Source organism: Narcine bancroftii, chromosome 6 (genome assembly GCF_036971445.1).
Source record: "Narcine bancroftii isolate sNarBan1 chromosome 6, sNarBan1.hap1, whole genome shotgun sequence".
NCBI classification, from domain to species: Eukaryota; Metazoa; Chordata; class Chondrichthyes; order Torpediniformes; family Narcinidae; genus Narcine; species Narcine bancroftii.
In genome coordinates this window covers 88,666,088-88,680,356 of record NC_091474.1, presented here as the reverse complement: position 1 = coordinate 88,680,356, position 14,269 = coordinate 88,666,088, and the positions used below count along the sequence as shown (strand labels likewise).

The 14,269-nt window shown below is 39.2% G+C and overlaps 1 protein-coding gene across 3 annotated transcripts in view; it reads left to right on the top strand.

Annotated features, from left to right (window-relative positions):
• Positions 1-14,269, top strand: part of LOC138736324 (wings apart-like protein homolog) — a 150,319-nt gene that overhangs the window by 69,232 nt on the left and 66,818 nt on the right. For all 3 annotated transcript variants that reach the window (XM_069885641.1, XM_069885642.1, XM_069885643.1), the window contains 2 exons: positions 964-1,082; positions 12,827-12,967. In XM_069885641.1, the coding sequence (XP_069741742.1) occupies positions 964-1,082; positions 12,827-12,967 (260 nt within the window). The remainder of the gene's footprint in view (positions 1-963; positions 1,083-12,826; positions 12,968-14,269) is intronic.

The following is a 14,269-nucleotide window of genomic DNA, read 5'->3' as shown; positions in this document are numbered from 1 at the left end:
ACGACCAAAACTCTGTGTCCAGAGTTCTTGCATTTGAGACCTATCAAACCTGTTTCTTCACCCATAATACCATGGTGGCACAGGTAGCATAGCGGTTAGTGCAACCCTATTACAATGCCAGTGACCCAGGTTCGAATCTGTATTGTCTGTTAGGAGTTTTTGTTCTCTCGATGTTAGCATGGATTTTGTTTCTGTTCTCCAGTTTCCTCCCAACCTCCAAAAATGTTTTGGGAATTGTTGGTTAATTGATATATTTAGGCTGCATGGGCTCATGGTCCAGAAATGCCTGTTTACATGCTCTTATCTCTAAATTTTAAAAATAAATTAAAATTAAATTAATACATTTCTGATTGATTTTCAGTGTGTCATGGAGTATCAGGTTGTTCTGACGCAAGGAGAGCAGATGCAAATGTATCTTGTTTAAAAAAAAAGCCTCTGACATCCTTGTGCCAATATGAACACAAAATGGTGGCCTTTGGATAGATGTCACTTTCCTGTACTTCATATAATACTTCTGGTCTTGGCCTAAGGGATTTCTATAATCAGAAATTTGAGATTTCCATATGACTGGCATCAGTTTACTCTTCATGTTGTGGTAAAGTTCACAGTCATTCTATTACAAAGAAGAAAATCAAAATGAATGCCAGATAAATTTGTATGTAATATTGTTCTTGTGACTTCTATCTTCATAGTTTATTGAAGTAGAATGTAATTTGAATTGCCTTTCAATTGCATCAAAGAAATTGGAGGAACAAAATGCAGGCCTTTCAGGCCCTGACGTGGATGTGAAGATGTTGGTCTGTTGATCGTCAACTACATATATTGGAATATGACCAATTGAAATGAAAGTAAACCAACATTGTGCAGTCCTATGCCATAAATTACTGTATTGCACTACATTGTTAAGAGTTATATAGCAGCCTTTTTGTTTCACATTGAATGTGGTAATCTGCGCTCTTTCAGATTCTTTGGACTTCATTGATGAGTCAAATCCCAACTTCCCTGAGGTTGGTAGAAAACAAATGAACAGACAAGAAAAAGCAAAGGAAAATACCAGGAAAATCTTCCATGGACCTAAACGGGTAAGCATCTCAGGCTGCTGATATAATCAGAAGGTGCTTTATTTATAATCATGCTTAGACCTCATGCTTAGGGTTGTGTTTGATTGAGCAGATGTTCAATATTTTAAAGCCAAGTACAAAGTTTCAGTCAGTGTTCCCTTTTCCTGATGCCATAGATAGCAGGGTATTCTGCCCTTCCCAAACTGGCTATGATTTCCCTTAAAATTAAATCTATTAATATCAGACTTAAATGCAAGAACTCAATAACTTTAACTCAGTGAAGTATAGATTTTCAAATAATCAAAATATGTCACAAAAGAAGCTGGTGGATCACATCCAATCACTATGCTTGAGAACTTTAGATTGGCAATTAAACACATCTGTATCCTTCTACTTGCCTTATGTGGGTAAATGGGATCGGTGAAGATGGGCAAAATTTGGCTTGAACTTGGTGAACCTGTGCTGTGAAACAATGAATGCAATTCTCAATAACTCAACCTCTATGAATATCTATAGAATCTACTCTTTTAGAAAAAAGTTTAATCAAGATATCTTTCCATTCTTCCAATAGTCCTACACATTGTATTCTGTTGCTCTTCCACACAGCTTCACCAAGGCCTTGGGTAATTAAATAATGTTTCATATAGTTGAGTGCCTTTAGCATGAAGCTTAGCTTAATGTTTTTTTTCCTGTTCTTGCATGTTTTGGATTAATGTACAATGCCATCAATTTTTCATCCATGACATTTCTCTACCTCTACCATTTAAATATTAAATATATTTTCTATGTCTTGTGTATATGGATAAATCATATTGTATTTCATACTACTTGATTACTATTTTCGTTTGAGCCGCTAAACCAAGGGTGGCCAACCTTTTAATTTTTAATTTAGACATACAGCATGGTAACAGGCCATTTCAGTCCACGAGTGTGTACCAGGGCTGTAGGTTAATTAGGCGGCATGGATTTGTAGGCCAAAATTATGTCTAAATTAAATGAAAAGATTGGCCACCCTGCTCTAAAGCCTTCTTGCGTTTTAGCTTCTCACTAGCCTCATTCTTTTCAATAAACTTGGATAAATTCTGTGGCTTATCCATTTATTCCTCAAGATACCTCACAACGTGCCTTCCTCTCGTACATTCCCAATCAGTGATGTGAATTGGATAATGACCAAGGCTCAACTAATCTTTATAGTGACTCACTGGTTGCAGCATCTAAACCCAAACATGACCCATTTATACTACTATTTTGTCTTAGGTTTTCCTTATTCTATGCTGACCCATATTTCAGTTTCAATAAACACAGCATTGCAGTTAGTGCTAGGCCGTTACAATGCCAGCGACTGGGGTTCGAACTCCTGTAAGGAATTTGTGCGTTCTCCCCTTGTCTGCGTGCATTTCTTCCGGATTCTCCAGTTTCCTCCCACCGTTCAAAACTTACTGGGGGTTGTAGGTCAATTGGGTGGCACAGGCTTGTTGGCTGAAAGGGCCCGTTATCGTGCTGAATGTCTAAATTTAATTTTAATTAAGTTTGTGTACCGCTATGATTTGGCTTTTTGAAAGTTCAAATTTAATCCAAGTTCCCACATTTAGTCTGTTGCACCCTTATAAACTTAATTTATCAAACACAAATTTCCTTTCATCAGTATTTACTTAAACTTGTGTGTCCTGTATCTCTCTTTGGCTTGGCTTCGCGGACGAAGATTTATGGAGGGGGTAAAAAGTCCACGTCAGCTGCAGGCTCGTTTGTGGCTGACAAGTCCGATGCGGGACAGGCAGACACGGTGGCAGCGGTTGCAGGGGAAAATTGGTTGGTTGGGGTTGGGTGTTGGGTTTTTCCTCCTTTGCCTTTTGTCAGTGAGGTGGGCTCTGCGGTCTTCTTCAAAGGAGGTTGCTGCCCGCCAAACTGTGAGGCGCCAAGATGCACGGTTTGAGGCGTTATCAGCCCACTGGCGGTGGTCAATGTGGCAGGCACCAAGAGATTTCTTTAGGCAGTCCTTGTACCTTTTCTTTGGTGCACCTCTGTCACGGTGGCCAGTGGAGAGCTCGCCATATAACACGATCTTGGGAAGGCGATGGTCCTCCATTCTGGAGACGTGACCCATCCAGCGCAGCTGGATCTTCAGCAGCGTGGACTCGATACTGTCGACCTCTGCCATCTCGAGTACTTCGACGTTAGGGATGAAAGCGCTCCAATGGATGTTGAGGATGGAGTGGAGACAATGCTGTTGGAAGCGTTCTAGGAGCTGTAGGTGGTGCATCAAACACAAATTTCCTTTCATCAGTATTTACTTAAACTTGTGTGTCCTGTATAATATTACTATTAATAGATTCCTGGATTTTTCTCTTGGGAAGACTAGTTGATAATTCCTCATTTCTCTATCCTTCCCTTCTGGAACAGGGTTACATTTGCCACTTTCAATTCCATGAGAGTCGCGTTCAACTTTTAGGGAATTCATCTGCATACCTCAATATTTAAAAGTAAATTGATGCCAGTAATATTAAATATTCAGTCTTAATCCTCTCCAGTTCATGTAATGACACTTCACAGCTCGGTGTCTCCTGCCAGTTGGAGAGTGGAAGAGCCTGTTAAACAACTATGCACATAAGCTTCTAATAGCTTAAGATAGGTAGTCTCACAATATCACATGTCTGCTCAATGTCCAGCCCTTCAATCAATCAGTTACAGGTCATATCAGTCATCCTTTAGAAATTGCTTGAACTGGAATGTCAGCAGCATGCAGAAAGACGAGTCCCTAAGATTCCCATCCCAATAGTTCACTTTCCTTTTGCCTCTGTGGGGCTTCTGCCTTTATTTCTTTTTTATATATATCCACATTTGCTGAGTCAAACTAGTGAAATAGTGATCCTGTCCTGGGTCAGCAACTCTTGTCTTATTGAATACACGATGAAAACTTAGATTGATGGAAACAGTGGCAACTTACTGCAGCATTTTGAAATCTTTAACCACTTGTGGTTGCTTGTCAATCAATGCCCAGCTAGTGGAACTGATGCCTTCCTTCGCAGCTCTGGTGCTGCAACATGATTGGATTCGTGCTGGAGTATGAAGGAGCGGCAAAGACTAAGAAGGGGTCAGGGTCTTAAGTCTGCAGTCAAAGACCTTTCAGAAATTGGCAAGTGGATGGGATGGCAGGGAATAATCAGCTGTTGCTCGGGAGTGTGTTAATTGTGGTTTTGATTTTGGATTTCTTCAGACTGCTGCAGATCCAACTCCTCACTGCCTAAATGTGGGCTTCTGGGCCTGCCAAGAATCCTGTGTTGCTATGTAAACATGGCTGCTTGCTACTGGCAGAGGATTAACCTTCATATTTCTCAAGGCAAGATCAGAGCCTTGTATTAGTGACTGTTGGGATGCAGTAAAACTGGACTGAAGAAGCTTCTTCAAGGGACCCATCCAAACTGTGGATTTAATCAGGTTTTTAATCATGTGAAACCTGAATGTTTATGGTGAAGGCATAATGACTGAGAAATCATGGTTAAATATGGTCATTTGTGGACAAAGTTTCCACATTTGAAAACATGCTTGTTCACCACTGCTCTTCAGGACTGTAGGCCTCCTCATTTGGACGAGAGTCCAATTCATTTGTTAGATCAACTAAAGGTAGATCTTGTATATTATTGTCCCATATTTTACAAAATATTACTGTGAAACACACTTGAACAATCTTGATTACCACTAGTTCTTGGTGAGAAGGTGGGATTAATCAGGTGCTCCATTTAGGCACTGGAAACATCCTGTTGAAGCTGAGTTTTGAACTCATCAATGTACACAAAGTCCATCAGTTAATGGGTATAGGGAGGTATGATATTAATTGCTGTTTAGGATGCAGTAACATTTTTAAAAATTCATTATGGATATTCATCCTTTTTGTATAAGTGGCTGCAATCAATGAAGCCATGTATTGGCAAATATTGAATCTTCCCGGGGCAGCGGACAAATGAAATTCCACAAAGACATGGAATACATTTTAAAATGAACAAGAATATTTTTCTTCTCCTGTAATCTGCGCTCTAATTATCTGCCATGATATGTAGCTTTCCTTGATGCGGACCATAAAGACCAGATACTTTTTTCCCTGATGTTTATTGAAGGAATGTGTTATGTACGAGTATTCAGGATTCAATGTTTTATGCACAAGTTTTTCAATGTCCCTGTTTATATTCCTTGGGGAGGAAAAATTGGAGTGGGTAAGATGTGAAGACAAAGGGGAATAATGTTTGGGTGTACCAGCTATTTGGTAAAATGTTGTTTTGTAGGCACCTAGTTAATTGCACCATGCCTTCAATACATTATCCCTGTGAAGATCTGTGTTTACATAGTGCCTTTCATAGAATCCATAATACTTTGAAATGTCGCTGTGGTTATAATTAGGAAAGAGCAAGGAAAGTTGGAATAATGCACAGTCATCCCCTTGCATCTTTGTAGCTGCTTAGAGCATCAATGGGGTGATGACTAAGAGTATGGGCCTGGCAGAAGATAATCAATCATGGTGATGTGCCGGACTAGGAAATGAAAACAGCCATAAATAAAGCAAATTTGCATTTGAAAATGAGTTGGGTTTTAAGGCTTTAACCCATATTCTGGAACAATTCTTTTGGGAAGGAAAACAAGACTCCACATTTTAAGCATTGATTCAGCTGGAATTTTAAGAAAACTGTATGGGCAAATAGTCCAGCTTTCCTTGATGAAATGGAGTGGGTTTCTCAAAGAACATCTCGGAAGATGCTTCAATTGGCTGTCAATGTTTTTGTATCGACTGTTGGAATGTACTCTGTTGAATATAGAGAAAATTACATTGACAATTGGAAATTTCTGAGATGCATGTGGTTCAGGAAAAAAAATGTCTTGTTCCTATCTAAAATGTTAACAAAAACTTTATTTGTGGATGTTGCTGACATTCTTTTTCAATAACATTTGACAGCTTTTGTCTGCAGAGTTTTCTGTTTAACTGGCATTTTTGTTTGCAGTTTGTGTCACAGTACTGACATTGTCTTGTTTTCTTCCACTTTTGAATATGAATGCTTTGCAGTCCAGTTTGATCACCATTCTTGGATTATAGTGAGAATTTTGGACATTTGGTTTTGGCTCTTTGTCAAGTGTTGATAAAAACAGAAAATAGAACCATAGAAAATTAGAGCACAAATTTTTTCCCTAGTCCCACTGGCCTGCACCCAGACCATACCCTCCATACCTCTCCATCCAAAGTCTTCTAAAATGTTAAAATTGAGCCCGCATTTACCATTTCAGCTGGCAGCTCGTTCCACACCCCCTCAACTTTTCGCCTTTCACCCTTGTATCTCACCTACCCTCAATGAAAAAAAGCCTACATTTACTCGGTCTATCCCCCTCATAATTTCTTTTGATAATTTATATCTTCAAATCAATACGAAAATTCATCATTTACGTAAAAGAAATATAATTTTATAATTCATTGTTGATTTTGTGGAAGAAAAGAAAAAATGCAAGGAAAAAAAAGAACAAACTCTCACCCTCCCCTCCACACCAGGGGGGGGGGAAAGGAGGGAAATAGTCAATAGAATTGAAGAGAGAAAAGAAAAAGAGATGAAAAAAGTCTATCTCCTCCTCATTTAAAAAACCTCTATCAAATCTACCCTCATTTTTTTTATACTCCAGCGAATAAAGTCCTAACCTGTTTAACTTTTTCTTGTAACTCAGTTCCTGAAGTTCAGACAACATCTTGTAAATCTTCTCAGCACTCCTATTAATAAGAAAATGTCTTTCCTGTATTAGGTGACCAAAACTTCACACAATACTCCAAATTTGGCCTCACCAATGCTTCTACACCTTTAACATAAATCCCAACTCCTATACTCAAAAGCTCTCTTTATGTGTCTATCCCTGTGCACCACTTTCAGGGAATTATGTCCCACTCTTCTACTGCACTCCTCATTGCCCTTCAATTTACCATGATGGGAACACCTAGATCAAGCAACATACATGGAAGAAAACTTTTTTTTCCCCAGTTCTGATGAAAGGTTCTGCACCCAAAATATTGTTATTTTCACAGTTTCTGCCTGACCTGTTGATTGTATCCAGTGTTTCTTGTTTTTATTTAGATTTTCAGATTTAATTTTAATGTCAAGTGCTAATATTGGTTTGTGGATATATTAATTTTAAGATGCAGTCGACTGTCAGTACAGTTGTAACATCCCAGAGTTACAATATTATTTTGAAGTGATTAGACATTTGTGAACAAATATATTTCCTTTTGTTTTTTTCCATAATCTTCAAGAAAATTAACAGGAATTGTGGACTTGTATTTAATCCTCACTCTAGCTATTCTATGCTCTTCAGTAATTGTACGTGATTGAATGACAAAAGCATCAGAATCCCCCATATAAATACAAAACTTGCTACTTTAACATGATAAATTTCAGTTCTATTTCAGAAGGAAAGGCTGTTTGGTTCTTGATCAACCAATGCCCACAGCTGTCAATCTGATCCCTGCATCCCAGATTTGGGCAACACATTCACCATCATGGTTAGTGTTAGTTACACTGTTATAGTGCCAGCTATCAGGAATGGAGTTAGAATTCCATGCTGTCTGTAAGGAGTTTCTATGTTCTCCCCGTGCCTGCATGGGTTTCCTCCAGGTGCTCTGGTTTCCACCCACCTTTCACAAAAGTACTGGGGCTTGTAGGCCTATTGGGTGTGATTGGGGAACAAGGGCTCTTGGGCCGAAAGGGCCTGTGTAACATGCTGTATGTCTAAATACTGACAAGATCCAAATCTGACACAAACTTGGCAAATCATCAAGTAAATTCCAGTAGCAAAGCCTATTGTTAAATATTGGGTACTACACCTTAGGAAGGTTATTAAACCTTTGGAGAGGGTGTAGAGGACATTTATCTGAACGACTGGGGATAATAAACAGGGGGTCTAGAAGCTGGGGGCCACATCTCTTGGATAGGAAAAGTTAACAAGAGGTTTAGAATCATGAATGATTTTGAGTGCATAGTTGAGAAGCTGTTTTAAAAGTGTTATTTATGAGATTTAATGTGATTTGCAAAAGAGAATTAGATTTTCCCCCCACATTATTATAACTAGGAATGATCCAATTAGAAGGATAAAGAAGGAGAATGAATAGTGACTTTCTGAAGGAAATTAAACTAATCTTGGTGAGAAATTTACAGTCTGAGAAAATGCGGAAAAGCACTTAATTTGGCACGAATGTTCAGCTGAATGATATTCAAAATATGCAAAATATTTAGCAGAAACCTAGCTAATATATTTTAAGATCAAAGTAATTATGTTTTCTCTTTTAAAACCCACATGATGTCATTCAGTCCTTCAAAGCTGCTCAAAAATTTATTCAATCATGACTCATCTCTGTTCTAAATTCATTAATCTGACTCTACTATAATCCTTAAATCCTGTGACCATCTAAAGTCTATCACTCCCAATTTTTGAATTTTTCATTGAATCACCCTCTGATCTTCCATATTCAGGAACCCTTGTGTTATTCCAGTTTTTGAAAATTTTGTTGTCTGAGAATCTTCTAAAGTGGAGTTACAGAACATACAGGACCTAACCAGAGCTTTTTGTAGCTCATTTAAATCACTGTCCTTCTGAGATGAAAACTAGCATTTAATTGGAATTTAATACTATTTTTAGTCCTGGTCAATTGGCCTTAATTATTTATGCAAGATGCCTCAAAATCTCTGTTGCTCAGTGATGCCACATGTCTCAACAGAACTCCAGCTGCCAGTTTGCTCACAAGCAGTCCTGTTTGCAACTGGAATCTAAGCATGTCGATAGAACATTGCTTTTGTATGATAAAGCTGCAAACTAATAGGCTTCTGCCTGATCACAGCTTTGTTGAGGTCACATATTCTTTGCAGGGTAACTTGTAGCAGTCGGTACTGTCCTTGTCTGGACATTTTCTTTGGGTTTTTGTCTTCTCAACTGCACAAGTCCATAAACCTTTTGAGATGTGTTTTAGCTGGTTGTATTTTTAGAGATGTGAAACTTGTGCAGTAGCAAAAAAAGAGTTTCAGAAGAATCATGAATATAAACACCAGACTTCTGTTCAGCGTACTTAGTCTCCAACTACAATTTTAAGATCAACAGCGTTGAGTGGGATCACTCTGGACTTGCATCGCTCAGAAAAGGTATACTCCAGCAAATAGATCCAACAAGTGGATTAATTCAAGGGATCTTTTAAAAATGTGAAAGGTGTTTGGCACAAGGATAAGAACTAAATCACAGAATTTGGGAATTAAGAGTGAAGGCCTCATTCAGCTCGGAAACACAACATTAAAGGTTTTATGTGGAGCATTATGAGGGTGATCGTGTAACTCCCATCTTTTTTCCCGTCTCATCTTTTCTTCAAGCACATGGTATCACACCTGTGCACCCAAGCTTCTTGGGAGAAATGGCCTTATAGCTGACCTGTATGCTAAGCCCTGATTTGTTACAATATCACATGACTAAGTAGTTGATGGTGAATGAAGAGTTCAGTAATGTAGACTGCCATCTACTCTGACATGTATTACATCTCACCAATGCTATGAGATTTTGGGGACAAACCAAGAGTGCAGACTATTTGACTGCTCTACTCTTGTAACCCTTCCTAACCTAAAGTTAGGAACTGCAGTGGGCCATTTCGACCTCCAAGCCACTCTTCCATTCATCATTACTGCTGATTTTCAAGCTCAGTTCCATTTTTTTGCACTATTTTGCCCTGCCCTGGCAATGTTTCTGATAGATGTTCTCAAATGGGTGACGATAATCTACTGGGCAGTTTTCACCACCCGCTGGAGTGCTTTTCTGTTCGATATACGACAGTTGCCATTACCACACTGAGATGCACCCATTTGAGAACATCTATCAGAAACGTTACCAGGGCAGGGCAAAAAGCAACATCAGGGATTCTCCTCACCATAACTATGGGTTTTTTACTCCTTCCATCTAGTAGGTGCTAAGGAACCTCCAGAACCAGAGGCCTCCAGAAAAGCTTCTGTCCTGCTGAATCTTACATCAGAGCTGAGCAGTCTTGCACCTCTATCGTGCTATCAGTAATTTTACACTTGTTCGTGTGCTGGAGCGCTTGCTTTTGTTCGCAGTTACTTGTAAATAACATGATTCTGGTCAGATGCTTTGTATCTGTACTTGGCACAATGGCAAAAAAGTTGATTAGTTAATCAATTGATCAGTCTTTATTTGAATGATGTGCATTGTACAGTTGTTGTCCCCACAGAGGAAGGACACGATTGGATTGGAGGGTGCAGAGAGGGTTCCCGTGGTTGATTTCTCGAGGGAAAAGCATGATATTTGTAGGGCGTTTGAGTGGATGTGGCTTATCCAACGATGTTAGAATTACCAGCGATTTTACTGAAGTACAAGATTCTAAGGGAGCTTGACAAAATGGATACTTCCCTTTTTGAGGGAGTGGGGTGGTTATCTTGAACTTGCACCGTTTCCGAACAAAAGAATCAGAATCAGAATTTCTTGTGAATATGTCACAATATTTCTAGTTTTGTGGCAGCATTACAAATAGTGTTATTTGGACTTGCCTTTGAACCAGAAGTTTTCAAAATTTTTCTTTCCACTCACATACCACTTTAAGTAATCCCTATGCCATAGGTGCTCTGTGATTGGTAAAGGATTACTTAAGGTGATATGTGAATGGAAAGGGAAAGTTGAGAACCACTGCTCTAGACCCAATTGTTATTGAAATATTGAGAAAAATTGTCATTGGCCCATTTCCTTTGGAGTTACAAAACCGTGCACATAATGAGTCAACTGGGTACAATTAAAAATAGTTTTTATCCACTCACATACCACCTTAAGCAATCCTTTACTAATCACAGAACACCTATGGCATAGGGATTAATTAAGGTGGTATGCAAGTGGAAAGTAAAAGTTTGAAAACTACTGCTGTAAAGGATGACCCATTTCAATTGGAAATGAGAAGAAATTTCTTCTTTTTAGTGTGGTAACCCTTCCTAATTTCCTATCCCAGACAGCCATGCAAAGCAGTCTTTAAATATATTCAAGGAAGAGTTGCATGGATATTTTAACAAGGAAGTCAAGTATGAACAGGAAGCAGGAAAATTTTGGGTTCGCTTAAAGCTGACTATGCTATTCAATAAGATTGAGGGGCCGGTTATTGTTTTGCTCCTGGCTTTTATGTTCAACATGGCCAATATAATTGCAGCAAGGCATCTTTGCTCTGTTCCTTTTGTCAATTTGTACATCTATTTTGATGAAAATAGATGAAACTGCGGATGCTAGAATCTGGAGTGGATAAATAAATTGCTGAAAGAACTCAGTGCGTCCAGCAGTGTACATGACAGTGTTATGTCACAGAGCAGCAGCAATAGAAATTCACCAAGACAGTGTTATTTTTAAAACAATATATTTGTCACTAACTATTACTAAAACAACAACTTAACCCCAACTATGCGCAATTATACCTATGTGTTTGCATGTCATACCCAAACCATTACAGCTTAGGCACAATTCTGGAGTCGATTCAAAATTCAGTTTTGGAAATCCTTTGTTGAAACTCAGACTTCTAAACTGTTGTACAGAAGTAATCATGATGGAGGTGAGAGAGAGACAGTGATCAGACTGCAGAAAACTCTCAAATCCTTGTCAAGTTGCTTCCAGAGAAATGTTCTTTTCGTACAAATAATTGTCACAACTCCCCTCTTCCTTGCTTAGGGGAAATGAAATGTGTGACTTCCATGATGCTTCCTTTACCCAGATGTGGGTTAATCAGAATGACCATTACAATGGTCACGGTGGGGGTCAATACTTCTCCTGACAAGGAGAACCAGCAAAATTGTCCATTTCACACAAAGTCACCCCACCTTTGCGTCTGGCAGATCTCTGGTTGCTCATTAATCAGTCCTGCCTCTTCAAGTGCCCCTGTCACAGGACTTTCTGTAAAGCCCACTCCCATGACTCTTTGTAAGTGTCCCATGTTTCTCTTGAATAAACACCATTGTTTTCTTACCTTCTTCCAGAGCATTACTCCATTTTTATAGTCAATATTTAATCATGCCTTTCTGTCTGTGAGCTGTGAAAAGTTTGCAGCCTGTTTTAACCCTTTAAAGTGTCTTTACTAAATGAAATGTGAGCTTATAATAAATCAATATTTTGGGTTGAGATGCTTTTGATCAGTTTTTCTCCACAGATGCTGCCTGCCAGTTGAGTTCCTCCAGTTGACTTCCTTTGATCCTCAATTCAGACCAATAGTTTAAAGTTTGGATTTGAAACTTGTGTAATTTGTTTAAAAAAAACATAATAAGTTGGCTTACACAGGGCAACTATGAGTTTTCCTTAATGTGCATTAAAGGGTTAGGTCTGACATTCTTTCACATCATGCTCCACCCCATCATCTCTTATTTCTCTTCCCCCGTTTCCTTGCCCCTCAAGAACGTTCACTTTTGCAGATGGTATTTTCACAATGTCAAGAATGTGAACATTGATATTCTTCTTCCAATCTCCCAGGAAAATACTGTCACATGCTGCTTATTTAGAACCCATGCATGTGGAGGTTCAGAGTACCAGCAAGATTGGGTGAATTTTGGTCCAACTGCCACTTTTCAATTGTAGAAGTTAGAAAATGGTATAATTTAGAAAAGTTACTTTTAAGATTCAAATAGCATCAAGATGACTAGCAATGGATGCTCTGATGCAGATTAACCTGACCTAATATACAATTAAAATTCAAGGCTATATTTTCTGATGTTATATTTTTGTGTCTTGTGCAGTCTCCTACTAAAGCTGTGTATAATGCCAGACACTGGAATCAGCCCGAGACAGAAGAGCTCCCTTCCACACTGTCGCAACCTCACAACCCAGCAGGGAGTGCCACAAGCAAGCAACCATTGGCACAGTCTCAGGCAACACCGGTGAGTACTGTTCACTGACGGTATCCATGATTGGCATGTGCAGAAAGGAGAAGCTGACTCTTGTCGAGTGGGATTCTTAATAAACACAGCTGCCCTCTACAGATGGTGCTGGAGAATGTTTCAAAGTTAACTCTTGATGTTGACCATGAAAGAATTCCACTTCTTTTACTCCTGTCCCCGTCTGCAGTTCATGTTCACTACTCAAAGCTGACTGTCCATCCTCTGGATCTTCTTTTGGCTCCTTGCTGTACGTTTCTCCATTTTATCTATGCTGTAGCCTCACTTCCAAAGTTATTACTCCTCTCCAGTTAGATTTTGGGCAAAATTTGCTTGCTTCAGTGCATCTGAGCTCTCCTGACCTTACGTCATTGGAGGTTTCAATGCAGAAACCAAATAATTCTTCCCAAACAATATAGCTGCATGCCCTTATCCCATATCCTTTGTTCCTCATTTCTTCAATTCACCTCTCCAATCTAATTTTGGCACAGTTTCAACCATTTTCTATCCCAGGAAGGGAATTCTTCAGGGAGGGAAGTTAGCATAGCGGATAGTGCAATGCAGTTACGGCGCCAACAATTGGAGTTTGACTCTGGCGCTGTCTGTCAGGCGTTTGCACGTTCTCTGCATGTCTGTTTGGGTATTCCTCCGGGTGCTCTGATTTCTTATCACTGATCAAAAAAACTTACCAGAGGTTTTGGTTGATTGGATGTAATTGGGCAGCATGGGCTCAAAGGGTCTGTAACCGTGCTGTGTCTCAATTTAAATTGGCAAATAAATTTTTTCAGCCCTCCTCCAATCCTTTCATCACCAGCTTCTCATTTTGTGCCCCTCAATTCCTAGAAACCACCTGCTTTTAACTTCCCAGAACTGCCCGTATCTTCCGATTGTCTACTAAATCCTAAGCCTGAATTGTTGACGGTTCTCAGATGTGTTTGATTAAATTGAATGGAGTTTGATAGGGTTTATCTTTAAAACTTGAAGGAGCTCTTTCTGGTGGGGAGTAAAGAACTTCCTTTCCTGCCTTGTGTCACTTTTGGCTAAGTTGATACTTATTAAAAAAATTACCCTCGAGTGAAGTGGTGGTTTCCTCTCGTCTCAGGTGTGGAATTACAGTTGTAGTTGTTTCTAAAATTAGGCACAATACGCTGCAAGTACTGAGTCGGTGCAAGCAGAAATTTTGCAAAACAAAATGAGAGTTACAATGAGTTTTCGGGAGGTGAAAGGTGGTCAACCTGAAATGTCAGCCCTCTGATTATTTTCAGCATTTCCTGTTACTTCCAGTTGAGCAACATCTACAGTATT